Source organism: Poromitra crassiceps (assembly GCF_964638095.1).
Source record: "Poromitra crassiceps genome assembly, chromosome: 14".
Lineage (NCBI taxonomy): Eukaryota > Metazoa > Chordata > Actinopteri > Beryciformes > Melamphaidae > Poromitra > Poromitra crassiceps.
Window position 1 is genome coordinate 39,652,129 of NC_139633.1, and position 19,681 is coordinate 39,671,809.

A 19,681-nucleotide genomic window follows, 5' to 3' on the forward strand; every position below is an offset into this window, starting at 1 on the left:
TCAAATTGAAGTATTTATTGATGGATTAATACTTCATTTGTGAATTATTTTTGGAATTACTCTTTTTAATTGTACAATTAGATAATAATTAAGCAAACACTTTATTACATTCCAAATGACCCTTCTGGTGCTCCATATACAGTATGACCCTTTCAAGGTACATCACAAATAGTCCATTTTGCTGCAACTCGACAGCGCTGCTTAATCCAGAACCTTACTGCCGGGAACTCTTGAGAGTAAAAAACTGGTCCATTGGAGTGAATGGAGATGTCGCGACTCTTCTATATATACAGATCTGGGACAAACATGTCACTCTCAAAGAGAAAGGCGCCGGTAAAGATGAAAATAATAAATAAAAATACTATCTAACTATTTTCAACTTTCTATAATAAAATTTGATCTTGATAATAAAAACAATTATTCGAAAAAACGAAATTCATTGCCCATCCCTAAATTGTATGCGACTGAATAGGCTACTACTCATAAGATACAGCCAAAAACTCTTTGGCTGTATGTAAATTAAGAACTTTCCAGTTTTGCACCTCCCTCCTCTGTCCTGGCCTCCCTGTGGAGCTATGGAACATCACTGTCCATTACTATGTGTCATGCTTTAATATCTATAAATACTGATGCAAGCTCTGTTCTGCTCCTGTTAGGGCACATCTGCTGCTGCCCTGCCGTTTGTCTCTTAAGGTCCTTATACACATCCTTTTTTTTCTTCTTGTGCGATTCATTTGCAGCGTTTATTTTTTCGGACCAGGGATGATGTTTCAGAAATTTGCTTCTGACGTGTACACATCTGCTGTGATTGACAGGTGGGTAAAAATGTGCATCACAATTTTGTGCTGAATAGTCATATCACTCTTGGCCTTGAGTATGATGTCGACCCAAAGGTGGACAGAGCAGGGTTGGGCCCTTCTGCAGCTGCTGCTGGTGGCATCTCTCTCTGGGGCTGAGGAGCCGGTGTGTCGGCAGATAGGGGAGCCGGAGATCCCCCAACTGTCTAAGAATGGGGACATTATTTTAGGTGGAATCTTTGGTTTCCATGCAGCTGGAAAGGCAGACAGGACACCTACACGTACAGACCACCACCACTGCAGTGCACAAGGTAAATAATACTGTAGCAAGCTGTTTGACATAAGTAAGATAGAAGATTAGAAGAACTGAGTGGGTACATAGATATACAAAATGAATAAAAAAAAAGGTATCACGCTGAGTTGTGAAATAAATGTTTACTCATATAATTTTCACTTTTAATTTTGTTTCATTTCCAAGACATACTGGCTATAACACCAACTGCTTATAACTGTTTGGGTCAAGTTTGTTTCTCCCAGCGTTCCAGATTACTCAGGCTATGCTCTTTGCCATTGAGGAGATTAACAACAGCACAGACTTGCTGCCTGGCATCTTTCTGGGCTACAAGATCTATGATTCATGTCACTCCTCTCCAAGGGGAGTAAGGGTGGCACTGGCCTTGGCTAATAGTAATGAGGATATATCCACAGCCTCCATGGCACCCTGCACCAGACCAGCCCAAGTGCAGGCCATTATAGGAGTGGACTACTCCTCTACTTCCATGGCTATATCCACTGTGATTGGACCTTTTCATATCCCATTGGTGGGTGTGTGTTTTTTTACACTTAATGTACAATCATGTAATGATCTGGGCCACAGTTTGATCTATTTATTTTGTTTAATTTCCTTGGTGATAATAAAGTAATTATACTGCAAATTGTCTGACTGCTCAGAGTTTTAGGCAGTTTTAAGAGCATTACTGCTAATGTGATGTGGTCGATGTTTTCCTGTGTACATTGTTTTATAATTTGCATCCTCATCTTGGCAATATCATTCCTTTCCACTCCCTAGATCAGCCACTGGGCCACCTGTGCTTGTCTCAGTGACAAAGTCCGGTACCCATCCTTCCTCAGAACAAATCCCAGTGACTTCCACCAGAGCAGAGGTCTGGCCCAGTTGGTCAAGCACTTTGGCTGGACTTGGGTCGGGGCAATTAGAAGCAATGATGATTATGGCAACAAAGGCATGGTCATATTCACAGAGACGGCCCAAAAGCTGGGCATCTGTCTAGAGTACTCTCTATCCTTCTTTAGAACAGATCCACGAGAGAAAATACAGATAATAATTGACATTATCAAAGCTTCCACTTCCCAGGTGATTGTTGCATTCCTCCACTATGCTGATTTGCAAATACTAATACATGAGATGGCCTCCCACAACCTGACTGGGTACCAGTGGGTAGGCAGTGAGGCCTGGATCGGTGATCCCGACACTGTAACTAAGAATGGACACCACATCCTGGATGGTGCTATAGGGCTGAACAACCCCAAGGCCCATGTCACAGGCATGAGAGAGTTCATTTTGGATGTAAAGTCACTCAATTCATCTAGTCATGAATTGTTCACAGAATTCTGGGAGACGATGTTTGATTGTAAGTTCAAGCAGAGGAAGGGCTCAGGAGGGAATCAGAGATACTGTACAGGGTCTGAAGATCTGTCTGTGCAGCAAAACAGTTTCACTGATATGACATACATGCCCATCTTTAACAATGTCTATAAAGCAGTGTATGCTGTGGCTCACGCACTGCATAGTGTTCTTGGCTGTAAAGAAATATGTGGCAACAAGGTACAGCCAGATCCATTCACGGTGAGTTGATCACTGAAGGCTGAATGATAGTTACATCATGTGCTTCTCTTTTTTTGCTATACTTTTAATTTTTAATGGTATTGTTTAATAAATTCTTGCATGTTAATCATTCTGCAGAGCTTACAAGGTGGTTTACATTTAATGGAATACGTAAAGTAATATCTATCTGCTTAGATTTTGCAGCACATAAAAAAGGTTCAGTTCAAGACGAAGGAGGGGGAGAATGTTTACTTTGATGAGAATGGAGACCCAGCAGCAAAGTATGCAATCATAAACTGGCAGCCGGACGAAAATGGGAGTGTGGAGTTTGTGACTGTTGGTCTTTACGACACATCTCTACCTGCAGAAAAACAGCTAAATCTGCACACTAAGTCCTTAATTTGGGCACAGAACTCAGAACAGGTTAAAGGAGAATTCTGTTTTTTTTTACACCCTGGACCTTATTTCCAGCTTTAAATATGATCTTTAAGTCACCCTGACAACTTTGATTTGCATCAGCAGAAACGATAATCAGTGCTTCTCTTCTTCATCTGTGGTTTTCTCTTCTTCTGTTACCAAACAGAAGCACTTCTCTTCTTCTTCTGAAGCACATCCGGGGCAGGTCAGAGTTGACTCAGTCTGTTGTGTAGCAGCCAGCCTAGCATAGCCTATAGATATGATCTGATTTCAAGATTATGGACGATTAATTTCGATTCAATTGCCGCTCGTATGGAATAAGACCATATGGATTACAAATAGCAGAGGGAGATACAGTAAAGCGGGAGGTGCTATCTATGTGATGGACAGCAAACAGAGCAGGCTGTCGGCAGCACGGGGGTACGTTACATCACTAATTCATGTTCTCTCTATTATATAATAAGCATAATGAGCCGCTGTGTGTCGGAATAAGCTTTTGACTAGACATAAATACAATCATTTCAGATGCCCCATTTTCCTCGTTTTCAGGTTGCAGTTCAAACTGATTATCGTTTCTGCTGCTGCTAATCAATCTGAAGTTGTCAGGGTGACTTAAACATCATATTAAAGCTGGAAATAAGGTCCAGGGTGTAATTTTCTTTTATTCTCCTTTAATACCGTATGATCACTCATGGAATGGGATTATTGTATCGTAATGTCAATTTCATCAGAATTCCAAATGGTGACCTATAAAGACAACAGCACATCAAAGTGTCTCTCATACTGCTTTTTTGTTCATGCAGGTGCCTGTGTCAGTGTGCAGTGAGAGCTGTCCCCCAGGAACCCGTAAGGTCCTCCAGAAAGGAAAGCCAGTCTGCTGCTATGACTGTATACCATGTGCAGAGGGAGAAGTCAGCAACACCACAGGTACTCTAGTATTATTTAATGGATCAAGTAAATTCAATATCAGCAATCAAATAAATATTCAAATGTAATACCAGTATTTATATCTTTATATACAATACAATTATAGTAATAAAGGAGTTAATCATCAGTGCACTTGAATATAAAATTTGGGAGTACTGTGAAGTCTTGTTCTGATTCATAGAAAATGGTTGAGTTGCATTATGTGATTATGATGTAAACACCATGGAAATTAGTTGTAGATAATGAATAACTAACATCCATCATACATTTTTATGCCCCCGCTGGCGATATCTCATGAACACCTTGACAGAATTTCGTCACATTTGGTTCAAACGTCCACTTGGACTCAAGGATGAAGTGATTACATTTTGATGGTCAAAGGTCAAAGTTCAAGGTCACTGTGACCTCACGGATGCCTTTTCTAGCTTGTTAACACGATATCTCAGGAACTCCTTGACTTAATTTCATCACATTTGGCTCAAACGTCCACTTGGACTCAAGGATTAACTGGTGAGATTTTGGTGGTCAAAGTTCAAGGTCACTGTGACCTAGGGCTGTCCTTGACTCAGGATTCAGCCAGTCGACTCAGATTCGACTGTCCAATACGAATATTGGACAGTCTATATATATATCAGGATATATATATATATATATATATATATATATATATATATATATATATATATATATATATATATATATATATATATATATATATATATATATATATATAATTTTAGAATATCTTCTGTGATTATTTGACCACATTAACAGTCAATTGTGGCAACTCGACGTCGGGATAATGGAGTCTGAATGAGACATATTTATTTTTTAAATTAGGCTTAGCCTATTTTTTTATGTCACCCTTTAAACATTAAAACAACAACATGTAGCCTACATGAATAAACAAATGAAAGTGTAAAGGACATTGCCACTGCTTTCAAATGACATGTCCATAGGCTACAGTTCTTCTGAAGACTAATAAGACCTAAATAAGTCTAAACAAGAAATAACATCAATTTAGATGGGGGGAGAGACAAAGCATCGTGTCATGAATCAATGCCACTGGTCACCCTTCACGCAACTTTTCAAGGAACCACAGCTTGTCAAAATAAATACTCGTCCCATTGGCTCATTGGCTCACGGAGCATGGGCGCCTGGCCAATCCCGGCGCTTAACTGCTGTGTAGGCGGGCACAGGGCATGGCCTGCCCAAAACCGCGATGGGTTCCGTAATAACGCTTCACGTCTCTGACTGTGTGGGTTTTACAAAATGCAACCCATGGAAAAGCATTAAAACAAGCTTGTGAGTAATTCTCGTAATGCCATTCACCCTCAATCTGTCACTCAAACCTAGCTTTATCCTGCTCTCCGTCTGTACCTCCCCAGCGAGGAGGACACTATACCTGGAAAAGACACATGGGCGGACGCACTGTGTATTCTGATATCGTTCTGGCTGTGACGTGAATAGATCAATAAAATGTTTTCGAGTTATACCTAGGCTGCAAACTTGTTTAAACATGCAAATCGAAGTGGTTTCTGACGAGAATAAAGTAACGTTAACATGACATTATCTCACCCTCTTCTCATCCCCTCTCTGGGCAATGGGAGACAGTGGGAATCCCACTGCTCGGCCAGCAGAGAGTGCTTGCAAGTCGGACTGATAACATAAACAACATACAGTAATTATCCAGGTAAGATATTAATAATGTAATGACACATCCAGCGAGAAACTAATTATAATTAAGACGTGCCAACTTTGACAACGTTGTGTTCAGTATTTTAAGAGCACAGCACACCACTCTGACTGGAGGGGAGGGAGAGAAAAAAAACATGACGATGTTCGATGCTCGACTTGAGGAAAATCCACAAGACTTGAGGAAAATCCGTCCACTCAGGGGTCTCTCGACTGATGATCATATCGTCGACTTTTAGAAGACAGCCCTACTGTGACCTTACAAATGTCATTTTCTAGCTCATTAATGTGATATATCAGGAACGCCTTGACAGAATTTCATCACATTTGGCTCAAGCGTCCACTTGGACTTAAGGATGAACTGATTACATTTTGGTGGTCAAAGGTCAAGGTCACTTTGACTTCACGAACGGCATTTTCAAACTCGTTAACGCGATGGCCCCTATCGTTATAGCAGCCTATAAACTGCGCTGAACGCCCAGCGCAGTGGGCGTGGACCAGCCCACTCGATATCTTGGTGTCGGCGCTACACGCAGCCTTAAGCATTACAACCACGCCTTTTAAGCGTAAAATTATGCACAGTCTGCTCATTGGTGAAGTGCAGTAAAGAGTCACAAGCTTGCCTTTTAAGCTCCAATTCCACGGAGAAATCCAGTAAAACCAGACAAGCCAAGCGCTCTGCTCCCCCCCCCCTCCCTTCATCCCGTCTGTCTGTCTCCATATATAGGCTACTATTCCATATTATTATGCTTCTCAAACCAATCTAACTGCAGTTTAAATACTGCAAGCATGTAAATACACTACACTATAGCAAGATCAAAGTGAAAAGAATGTTCTAAAGGCATCAGCTAGAAAAATATAGCCTATCCCTATATGATGAGATTAATTAGATTGGTGAAAGTTTGTCCAGAAAGATATAATTTTCTCTCCCCTGCTGCACAGGTAGGATGATGCACATAAATAAAGCCTACATTATGTAAAGTCATTGCAGAAATGTGTTTTGATTGTAAAACTAAATGTGAAGTAGGGCCAAGTTATTGGAGCAGACATCACAGTATAGCACATGACAGTAGAATCGCGTTACGCTGTCACTTATCTAAATCACGTTAAATCGACGAGGGATATATATAGGCCCAGGATGACATATATGTTTCAAATAGGGTTGTGTTTGGATTTCGCATTTTATTTTGTCCAATATTGAAATGTTCTACAATAGCATGTTGTGGGAACATGACACATTATTTAGATCTATTTCCATGTACCTTTCTATCTATTTAGGCTAATTTCAATGCAATTTATTATCAAAATGGATAAGCCCAATGCATGCTGGGAGATTTCATGTCTGAATGTTGCAGGGAAGGCAGGCAGTGAATGTTTGCCCACAATGATCTCGTTCCTTCACTGCACAGGTAGGATGATGCAATAGCCTCTGAATGTCACGGGCTCAGTCAAAACTGTCATGTTAGAAAAAATTGTCATGTTGTTAAAATATGTACCTACGGTAGAACAACTTATTTTTTCTGAGAGAGAGAGAGAACCGGCAAACTTTTTTTCAAGCAGTCCGTATTGTGCTTGTCAGACTGATGAGTAAGAGAGAGGGAGTGACACAGAGAGAAGGGACAGAGGAAAGGGCAGAGGAGCGCTCTGCGCAACCAGCGCATTGAATAGGCCTGGTTTTCAAAAGCGCAAAGCGCAAAATTTACGCCAGGTGGGAAGATATCATTAGGCCGGTATTTAAGGCCGAAACGCCCATTCTCGCCCATTCAGGGAGTGCGCCACGCCCATTCCGCCTAAAGCGCATTTGGCGGCCTAGAGCCATGTTGATATCTTCCCGAGGCAGGCGCAAGGCACGTTTTTTTGCGTGTAAGGCCAGTTTTTGCGCCGAAGGCCTGTGGGAGAATAGGGCCCGATATCTCAGTAACGCCTTGACCGAATTTCTTCACATTTTGCTCAAACGTCAAAGTCTGGACAGACATGGATGTGGACTGCTCACTTGTTGGCAGTGTTGGGGGTCGCTACTCAAAAAAGTAATATATTACACATTACTCGTTACTTTAAAAAAAGTAATGGCTTACTTTACTAAATTACTCCTTGGAGCAAGTAATCCGTTACACTACTAATTACATTTTGCATTACTCGTAAACATCACCTGAGATGCATTGTCAGTTAACAAATCCCTATCCTAATGAGGAGTCCATACACAAAATCTTTGTTTCTGAAAGACGGAGACAACTCCAACTTTGGACGAGTCCACACGAGACGCCAGGGTTTATTATTCACCCCAGGTGTGCGTTAGGCGCTCTGCCATCAACACAACACAACACTTACATAGCCAGCCTTCAAAATAAAAGCTATCTGTACACTATCTACAAAATAATGTGAATCACAGACTTCACCATAGCAATAGCTTACACTGGTAAAAAATGTCATCTGACAATGCAGCAAGCCTGTTTATCTCTGCTTTTCATCTTACCTGCTGCTACACAGATCGACTCAGCATGGGTCCCGTTAGCTGCTAGGTTTGTGTCATTAGCAACATGTTGCCTTGCGGTGCTTGGAAATATTTCATGTCCAGCGGTGGATAAATTGCTTCTGGCCTGGGCAATGTTTCCACTTTACCATCACAGTCATGTCCTTTCGTGTAATATATTAGAAGTATGTGCATAATCCACTCGTCAAAAGTAGTAGACTGCGCGCTTCCGCACACTGTCACTATGTTTATGCAACCATTTGTAGTTTGTCGTCTTAAGTAATGGACCGACACTCTTCAGCTTCGTTTGTGTGGACTTGTATTGCCTGTCAACGCACATGGATTTCTCATTGGTCATGGACATACAGCAGTGTTCGGTTACATGCTGCCACTCCGACGTGCTGCCACTCCGACGTTCTGCCACTCCGAAATATCGGCACTCAGAAAGGGATCATGTCTATGTTCCCCGGGTTCTATATTCCCCGTTTTTCACGCCAAACCTAACCTCCCCCCATGCCTAAACCTAACCTCCCCCAGACCCTAACCCAAAACCTAACCTCTCCCACCCCCACGCCTAAACCTAAGGTCGGCATTGCAGCTTCTAAGGTGAACGACCGCCAGTCCGAATAATGGAAGTTAACGTTCGGAGTGGCAGGGCTTCGGAAAGGCAGTCAGTAGCCAGCAGTGTTCGGCAGAGCAGACACAGCTCTACAGAAAAACCAGGAAGTGTTAGCTTAGCGTACAAGCTAATGAGGCTATCGATAGCCACCACGTTGACAAGATATAACCCATACAGCACGTTCAGGTAAGTACAATGCGATCGCTACATACTGTCATACAATCCAAAATAATACCATGATAGCTGTATCATTAGAGTACATAGTTTTAACCTGTTTAACATAACGCCGTGTTCCATGCAACCTACCCTGGCAGTAATCATCTCTTTCTGGCGCTTTGGTGACGTAGCAGCTATAAATGACTGGTCAGTGCCCTGGCACAAAAATAACCAAAATAACTCTGTTACACTCCCCCCTGCTGAATTCCACTGGCTCACACTCTTTCCGGAAAAGATACAGTAAATTAAAGAAACAAACAAATTACTGACCAGTTAGTAAACAGGTACTCAGCATAGGCACACTAGAGAGATCAGAGAGAGAGAGGGGAAACAAAATCACATAAATACAATATACAGAAAACTAATGGAGGAAGTAGACCCTGTGTAGCCACACGAAACCCAGCCAGGAGACTATTCTTTGCAAGAATTAGAGGAGAAGAAGGCCGGCCAAACCCCCTCAACCATCTCATGCAGGTAAACAAGCCTGTTACATGTCTAATGCACAATGTGATTACACAAACCCTCCTTCAATAGCAACACCCAGACAACCATCCCCCATGTGCACCATATCTGAGCCCAAACCTCGTTACACAGGAGTATAAAAATAAACATTCTACATCTCATGAAAAATAATTAAAATATAAGACCCATTATACACATTGATGGCACAACACACAAGAAAAGTGATTTTATTTCTCTCTCCACATTCTCCAATAGAAACAAAACATTCATAATCAACATTCTCAACAGAGAAACAATTTACATCCCCACTTCATTTGTCCCATCATTTCAATCAGCCTCGACACAGGTTTAAACAACCTCCCCGTTCTAGACTGGACGCTTTGTGACCGGGTCAGTGGGACTGGAACAGCAGCACTGGGTAGTGTGGGAACGTGTTCACTCGGCCTGGCAGCATCAGCCAGGGCAGTGCAAGATCTGACACTCCGATTGGACTCCACACCGTCCGACTCAGACACCAGCCGATCAAATTCTGTTTACAGTCAGCTGTTGTTGCGCAATCGATTGAATGAAACACGTGTGATGTTTTCTCCATAATTCTGCAGATTCAAACCCGATCCTGATGAAAATTGAAGAACTTATGTAACACAAGACTTAAGTGTTTGATTAGTAACTGTAATGTGATTACTGGATTTAGGAACCATACACTACTCGTTACCAACACCACTTACACTACTCGTTACCGACAAATGTAACGTGATTACAGTAACGCATTACTGTACAAAACGCAACACTGCTTGTTGGTGGAGGCATTTATCCGCGGTGTGGTCGTTCTAATTTATTACATAATTAATCTGAATCCTTTTCGGGTTCAAAAGGGGCTGGAACCTATCCAAGCAAACATTGTCTGTAAAATTATGAATCAATTAAAAGCAGCTTTCATTCTCCCTCATATATTTTCTCTAGTCAAATACAATATTTCTCACATGGCCAAGATGATCAAACTTGGCCCACCACCAGGACTTTAAATGATATGTTCATATGTGCTGTAACGAGTACATTTCCCCACTGTGGGATTAATAAAGGCAATCAATCAAAACCCAAAAATGAAAATGCAGTCATTATCTACCCACCCCCATCAATCACTAGAATACCATCCTACTACTATAATTGGGGAGCTGTATGTATGTCTGTCCGTCTGTCCAGAGTTGCTCCGATCGCCTGCAATCGTTGCCAAAACACTTTTCAGGGGTCTGGCATGTAAATGGCATGGAAAAACGTGAAAGAATTGCAAACATAGGGGGCGCTATTGCAATGTTTTAGGTTTTAAGTGGCCATAACACACACACCATTGCACCTGACGGATCGCAGTGTCGAATTTTGTGAAATTCTGACAGTGCCACCTACTGGCAACAAAAAAGTGTTTTTATCTTGAGAACCATTCATCTGATTGACTTAAAACTTGGGGATTGTGCTGCTGGGAACCCAATGGAGTGCGCTACCCAATTTCATAGTCATAGTGCCACCTACTGGTAACACAAAAAGCGGTTTATCTCCAGAACCGTTCATCCGATCGACTTCAAACTTGTAGAGTGCGCTACCGGGAACCTGAAGGAGTGTGGTGCCCAATTTCGGACACATGCAGGGTTTGAGTTGTGTGGGGCTTGGCTCCCATTTAGAGAGTCTGAGCCTGCATGAATAAGAACACCTGTAGGGGTCCCACAAATTGAGATGTCCTGCATTTTGCGCAAGAGAGACTGACAGAGAGAGGGAGTGCACACGCGTGAGAGAGAGCATGTGAGAGAGAGAAAGAGAGCACACCTCGCCATCTAGGCAGCTGCTCCTGTTTGTGCATAAAGATGGCACCACACGCACACTGAGGCTCCGGGTGAGAGATATGCATGATTAGCGCGGTTAAAGGGATACGTCAAAATTGTTGGAGATTCGCCTATTTGACATATTGCCGATATTGTAGAATGTGGATGCTATTATCTACAATGTGTGTGCATTACAAACAGTGGTAGAGCCCTCACAGCTAGCACTACAATGGCAGTCTATGGTGCTTTTGCCTACTCCTGTTTAGTCGCCCAAAATACACAATCCAGCAGCACCAGAAACACTCACATGTACAGTACATGTTGTGACTCGTGTACTCAAACTCCCTGAATGCGAGCACACTCACAACTCGAGTTCCATTAGGGTGACAAAGTCACAAGACTAATAGAAGAACCAGGCCAGCACTCCAAAATATCATTTCAGAAATTTAATAAGTCACCTGGGACGGCACACAACGAATGTTTCAGCGTCAAGCCTTCATCAGCGTTGTGTTGTGTAAGGCGGAAATGACGACTAAATACATACAGACCGGAAGTAGAATCTATAATTCAATAAAGGTCTATACAGGAAATGCGTACATGTGTAAGCCCACGTGTTAGAGAAGGACATGAAAATACTGTTACAAAATACATGTCATGTATACATAATATGACACTTAAAGAATATACAAAATCTTACCATAGAAATACATACAATTATAGAAACCACACAAAAAATAAAAGGTTAAAAAAGCAACCTAGGTCTCTATCGTTGCATCAGCCTATAAACTGCACCCGGCGCAGCGCAGATTAGTGGACGTGGATCGGCCCACTCAATATTTTGGTGTCGGCACTACACGCCTTAAGCATTATAACCACGCCTTTTAAGCGTAACATTATGCACTACCTGCTCAATGGAGAAGTGCAGTAAACGCATCACAAGCTTCCCTTTTAAGCTCCAATTCCACAGAGCGATCCAGTCCGGTCAGAAAAGCCGATTGAAGCACTCTGAGCTCCCCCCCTCCCTGTTTCATTCCCGTCTGTCTCATATATAATATTCCATATTATTATGCTTCTCAAACCAATCTAACTGCAGTTTAAATACTGCAAGCATGTAAATACGCTACACTATAGCCAGATCAAAGTGAAAAGAATGTTCTAAACGCATTGGCTAGAAAAATATAGCCTATCCCTATGTGGCCTGTCATGATGAGATTAGATTGGTGAAAGTTTGTCCAGATTAGAATGATATCGTTTTCTCTTGCTACCTTTTCTTCTCCAGTGCTACAGATGATGGACATAAATATAGCATACATTATGTAAAGTCATTGCGTAAATGTGTTTTTATTGTAAAAGTAAATGTGAAGTAAGCCAAGTCTTGTTGGAGCGGAGCGGACATCACAGTACAGCCCTGTTGCAGCTGTCTCTCATCTAAATCACGTTATATCTGCGTGGGATATATATACCACCTAGGTTACATATCGTCGCTGTCGTTCCAGGACCTCGAATCTCCAAAACAGCAACTTTTCAGGAAATAAAAAAAACCTGTTTGCTCTTAAAATACTGAACCAAACATTGTCAAAGTTGGCACATGTCTTAATTATAGTTAGTTTCCCGCTGAATGTGTCATTACTTTATTAATATCTTACCTGGATAAGCTCAAATGATGTTGTTTATATTATCAGTCCGAGTCTGAAGCACTCTCTCCCGCCCAGTCAGGCGGGAGAGAGTCGTATGCTCATGCACGAGCCCCAAGCTCCGGGCCGCGGGGGCGCGCGCAGCAGCAGCAGCAGCCCTCCTCGCCTCTCATGGCCGGGGCATTGGGATGAGAACAGTCTGACATAACGTAGCATTAACGTTACTTTATTCTCGTCAGAAAACACTCCGATTTGTATGTTAAAACAAGTTTGCAGCCTAGGAATAACTGGAAAACATTTGATTGATCTATTAACGTCAGAGGAAGCCAGGATTAGTCAAAACGATATGAGAAATATACAGCACGTCTGCCCTGTGACTTTTCCGGGTTTACTATCCTGCATGGGGGGGTACAGACGGAGGTAGGGGACAAATTTTGAGGTTTGACTGACAGATTGAGGGTGAATGGCGTTACAAGATTTACTCACAAGCTCGTTTTAATGCTTTTCCATTGGTTGCATTTGTTAAAAACCACACAGAGACGTGAAGGGTGACCAATGGCACTGATTTATGACAAAAAGTAAAAAAGTGAAAAAAGGGACATTCAAGGTCCTGGCACAACAGCAACGATGTTTCACAGAGGGTTGTGTTTGGATGTCTATGTTTTATTTTGGCCAATATTGAAATGTTCGAGAATTGCATGTTGTGTGAACAGAAACATTATTTCTATCTACCACTTTAGGCAATTTAGGCTGATTTGGTTGATATTTCTTCTCGAAATGTATTAGCCTCAATGCATGCTGGGAGATTTGAGGGAGTGAGAGAGAGAGAGGGGGGGAGAGAACAGCCTCTGAATGACAGGGGCTCAAAACTACGATATAACCACTTTTTTGGTTCATTGGTCTTTGTGCCTGTCTGATGCGCGAGAGAGAGGGAGTGAGAGAGAGAGAGAGGGGGAGAGAGTGTGAGATGGCAGAGGAGAGCTCCGCGCAATTACAATATCACCGGCGCACTGAATAAGGCCTGGTTTTGAAAAGCGCTAAGCGCTAAAGTAACGCCAGGGGGGAAGATATCGTTAGGCTGGTATTCAAGGCCGAAACGCCCATTCTGGCCTATTATGGCACTGCGCCACGCCTCTTCGACGTAAAGCGCATTTCGGGGCCTAAAACCATGTTGCTATCTTCCCGAGGCAGGCGCAAGGCGTGTTTTTTTTGCGTTGAAGGCCAGTTTTTGCGCCTAAGGCCACTGCAAAGATAGGGCCCCTAGTGCCTGCCAAGGAAAACAATCTGACAAAAAACTGCCAGGGAAGCTGGCCAACCTAACCTGCAGCTATTTAGACCAATAGAATCAAGGTATAGGCCCTGTGTCTGTAATCCTACTGTGACAGGTATGACCCACAAGGTCAAAAGTATACACACTAAGGGCCATGTAGAAAAAGTACAAAATAGAAATATTTAGAAAAATGATAAAAATAACTAGAGGAAACAACCTAGCAGTAATTCCTCTAAGGCCTTTAGGATGTTTCATCTGCAGAGTTTGAATCCAAAAAGCTTCTCTCTGTAACAGATCTCTGTCCCTATCACCACCTATTTTTAAATGTGCTACAGTTTCAATGCCCTGGAACCTAAGAGAAGACACATAATGGCCAGCAGAATTAAAGTGCCTTGCTACTGGGGACAAAGAGGGCATTCCAGAATTGATGTATACCTTGAATTCCTCAAGCTGAGCAAGTGACCCAGTGAAAATGAAAATATATCATCAATAAAACGTAACCAGCATTTTAACAAGGAACAAAAAGGGTTGTTGTGATAGACAAAGTCTTCTTCAAACCTACCCATAAAGAGGTTAGCATAATTAGGAGAGCAGGTACTCCCCATACTTACACCTTGACATTGTAAATAATAAGCATTTTCAAGGATGTTGAGGATCAGCTTACCCATTTCTACTAAAAAGCTTGTGGGGGGCGAAGGATCTGTCAGGATGAATACGTTTATGCTGCAGAAACACCCTGTTTGTTATACTCTTCCAAAGATTCATAAGAGCTGTGTGGAACCTGTACCAGGCAGGCCCATTGTGGCAGGTCTGGAAAGTTAGGAATAAATAAATGCAAGGTCAACAGTGTTGGGCAAGTTACTCTGGAAAAGTAATTAGTTACTGATTACTGATTACTCCTTAAAAAAGTAATAAAAGTTACTTTACTGATTACTTTTTCAAAAAGTAACTAGGTACGTTACTAGTTACTTTACTAGTTACTTTTATTTTTATTTTTACCCCAAATACCGTCTAGCATGTCACTCTATTAATTATTTTCGCTTTGGTATTATATAGGCTATGTTAAACGAAAAGCCAAAGGCATTTTACTTTGAAATTCGGTTAGAAAGAACAGGAAGTGGTGTATTAAGACTGGCTAGCTTCACACGAAATGAAAGTCAGACAGTCACACAGATAACGTGAGTGAAAGATGCTGTTACTGTCGGAAACTCGGAGTGGTAATACAACAGCCTCAATGCAAACGTTTCAAGCTTCGTTGCTGAAAGAAAAGTGATGATCTGTCAACATTCCCTGGGCCGGCCCGTCTGACTACGGTGAGAAAGGCTTTATACAACACTGACTTACCCAAAGTGTATCTGTTAATCCAGTGAACACACCCAAGTCTACCTCACCCAGCGTTGCCTTCAATTTAGCCTCCATCCCCGCATATTCTCTCTCGAGGTAGCCAGGTTTCTCTTGCTCGTCTCCTTCTTCTGACTCGGTTTGTTTTGAAAGCCAGCGTGCACGCTCTGACGCTGCATCGCGCACACACACTATATGACTATATGTGTGCGCCTGAGTCCGTGAGGATAAAATGTTTTCTTTTACATAGAAAACACTGCATTCTGTCAGGCAATGATGTAACACAATAACACATGCGTTACTTGGATTAGTAACTGTAATTAATTACTGTTTTGGAAATTGTAACGCCTTATATTACTTAGTTACTAAAAAAGTAACTAATTACAGTAACGCGTTACTAAGTAACGCGTTACTGCCCAACACTGAAGGTCAATGGGGTCACGCTCCTGTATGTACAAGCTGACTGATGCTCACTAAAATTTTATCCACAGTGCACACACACACACACACACACACACACACACACACACACACACACAGTGCACACAAAGTACATTTCAGTGAGCTTCAGTCAGCTTGTACATACGGGAGTGTGACCCCATTGACCTTGCTTGCATTTTTGCCTAACTAGCTACTATGAGAAAACAGGATATATTGTGCTGAGAAATAACTCTACCCACATCATCATTGGTAAGTAGCAAATAGGCTAGACTTTCAAAAATGTGAACTATCCCTTTAAGTAAATATATTTCTTAATTATTGCTAGTGGCACACGTCGGCTGTCGGCTTCCAGCTGCTCAATTAAACTCTTGTCTAGGGGTACCTTATCATCACACCGGCTACTGTAAGATGAATGGACAAAGATTACAAGAAGATTAGGCCATTGACCATTGAATTCAGCTGAATTACCTGAGCCTTCACGCAGGACGTTTGGCACCATCTGGTCGCCACTCTTCCTTCAGCTGGCATCCTGGCCCGTCCCAACATCGGAACAGCACTGTTATCTGTGCAGAAGTTAGAGCCGTCCAGGCCTCACTCATTCAGTGGTGCCGCGCCAAAGCAAGACTGGAAATATTAGTTCATATGAAATGAAATGAAATGTATTCACACACACACACATACATATCATCATCGTCATCATAATCATCACTAACATCAGGTTTACACTGTGAGTGTGCCAGGTCTCCCAGGAAGCTATTTAAAGCTTTTGGAGGGAGCCTGATCTCATACAAGGCCTACAGGTATCAATGGACAAAACATACATACGTAAAACACACGTATCACATGACGCTTAATACAACACATAGAACATAGGGTAGCTTCTGCTAGCCCGTCGTTCTCCTCGTGAATACTGTCCTTCTCACCCCGGAAGCACTTCCCTCCAGAAGCAAGCGGCAAAGGTTGCCCTGTGAAGCCTTCTTAAAGTCACAGTTTCATAATTCCACCAGGCAATTCAACAACATTCAATGATCAGACAGCCATGAATACATAGGTAAACATTATCATATTTGAGTTAATGGGATACTGCCTACTTTCACCTAACGATCCGTAACACTAGGCATGAACATTATCTTACACATTTTATCTCACTTAACTTGGTTTGATTTGCAAATAAAACTGATATATAAAACATTTGACTGATAGATTTTCAACATTCCATCTAGAAGAGAGATAACGCCCAGAGCAGCCAACGTCTGTCTTGCTTTATTTTTTACAATTTCCTGAATCAATGTATATCGGCAGTGATAGCAGCATTTACATCCTTACATAATGCTGGATATTTTAATAAATAGTATTGCATCATATTTTATTTGTTAGATTTTTGTAGTAATGTCTGTGATGCTCTCTCCAGATCGGAGATCAAATGTTCAGATTAAATTTATGAACACACAGATTTGAAAGATTTTGCAACTTTTTGGTTGAATAAATAAAACAATTTCAATTAGATGGAAATGGACAATGGACACATGGATGTCGACTGCTCATATATCTGCGGTGCAGTCGTTCTAGTTTATCCCTAGCTCCGGCCGTTTTTTTCATAGCCCCACCCCCTTCCTTGCTCCCCAACAACTCCCACCACCCAAACCCCTTCCCACAACCCCTACCCACCCCTAGAATCCCGACTCTACGACCTTCCTATCTCTAGCTACGGCCCCTCTTCCCTAGTCCCACACTGTTTCCTGACCACGCCCCCTCCCACCACCCACACCCCCCTCGCCACTCCCCCTACCCACCAGTCAAACCCCCGACTCGACACCTACCTATCCCTCGCTACTGCTCCTATTCCCTAGCCCCGCCCCCTTCGCTAAATGTCTATGAGTGACTGAGTGAGTGTCCTGACTTTGGCATCTTCTGACCCTACCCTGCTGCCACCGCCGTGGGAAAATAAGGGAGCGACTCAGGAAATCTAATATCTGTTTTGATTTTAACTTGTAGATTCCATCACCTGTGAGCGATGCCATCCTGAATTCTGGTCAAACGAGAAAAGAGATGAGTGTGAAAAGAAGGACACAGAGTTTCTATCATATGAAGAGATTATGGGGGCACTGCTCACGGCGGCGGCCCTGTTAGGAACATGCATGACTGCTATGGTGGCTTTCATCTTCTTCAGATACAGGAAGAGCCCCATAGTCAAGGCCAACAACTCTGAGCTGAGCTTCCTGCTGCTCTTCTCCCTGGCTCTGTGTTTCCTGTGTTCTCTGACCTTCATCGGCCGGCCCTCTGAGTGGTCCTGCATGCTGCGACACACAGCATTTGGGATCACCTTTGTCCTCTGCATGTCTTGTGTTCTGTTGAAAACTATAGTGGTGTTACTGGCCTTCAGGGCTACACTTCCAGGGAGTAATATCATGAAATGGTTCGGCCCTGCTCAGCAGAGACTCAGTGTTCTGGCGTTCACTCTCATACAAGTCCTGATTTGCGTACTTTGGCTAACTATCTCTCCTCCTTTTCCTTTCCAGAATTTTAAACACTTTAAAGACAAAATCATCTTAGAATGTGCATTAGGCTCAGCTGTAGGCTTCTGGGCTGTGTTGGGGTATATAGGAGTCCTGGCTATGTTATGTTTCTTTCTAGCTTTTTTGGCTCGGAACCTGCCTGATAATTTCAATGAAGCCAAGTTTATCACCTTCAGCATGCTGATATTCTGTGCAGTCTGGATCACCTTTATCCCTGCGTATGTCAGCTCTCCAGGGAAGTTCAGTGTTGCTGTGGAGATATTTGCAATTGTGGCCTCCAGTTTTGCACTGCTAATCTGTATTTTTATTCCAAAATGTTACATAATCTTATTGAAGCCAGAAAATAATACAAAAAAGAACATGATGGGTAAAATGCCATCAAAATCATCATGACAAGTGAATATAAATATAAAATAGTAGGATGACAAGAACTTTCAATAAAAACACTTTTCATTCATTAATGCAGTATAGGCCCTATTGCTGTGCTTGTTATTTGGATTAAATTCAGGTGAGCAAGATACAATATTAATAATCTGAAATTATTAATATTTTATGAAATTATTAATTATCAAATGTTTTTATCCTTAATAAGGATAAACCTGGGCACCACCTGTGTAATCACAGGGCTCAGCTGGAATCAATTATAAGTTGTCTCTTTTCCGGAAGGTGTATGTCTTTTACCCTTAAACAGTGATTTACCACAATTATACACCAAATCACACTGAAACAGTTGAATTCAATTAATAGTTAAAGGACATGGTGCAGGTTGGAGACCACATTGCATTAATATGTGAAAGGGGTATATTGTAATGGGATTTGGGGGAAAAAAACTTTTCAATCACACATAGCTGCGTTTAGACTAGTATTTGTAACCAGCAGGGGGCACTGGTCCATTGCATGGAACTACCTTTTGTGATGTCACAGGGATGCAAAATAGTCACCTTCAGGTGACAGTCACATTTTCAGCCCAAAATATGAAGATTTCTGAGTGGTTTTATGTCTGCCCAGGTATCTGTCACCTTTGTTCACTCTCCATGACTTTGCATCCCTGTGTCAGCCCCAGCAGAACATTCTCCTCTTGTGATGTCACTCCTGTTGTTATGTCACAGGCCCATTTATAAAATGCCACCTTTTCCTCCATATTTATACCCTGGGGGCCTGTGGGGGGGGATGTCTGTCTTTTTGGAGTGTTTTCACTCTAATCATGAGCCCAAAATGT

General features: G+C 42.1%; 1 protein-coding gene across 1 annotated transcript; it reads left to right on the plus strand.

The window, feature by feature from the left end:
* Window positions 1–879: 879 nt before the first annotated feature.
* On the plus strand, window positions 880–18,855 carry LOC310789188 (extracellular calcium-sensing receptor-like; the record flags this gene model as incomplete). Its single annotated transcript, XM_083650775.1, has 5 exons — window positions 880–1,108; window positions 1,335–1,618; window positions 1,867–2,661; window positions 3,861–3,984; window positions 17,942–18,855. 5 exons carry the CDS (start codon window positions 880–882, stop codon window positions 18,853–18,855), a joined length of 2,346 nt encoding a protein of 781 aa, XP_083506901.1.
* Window positions 18,856–19,681: the final 826 nt, after the last annotated feature.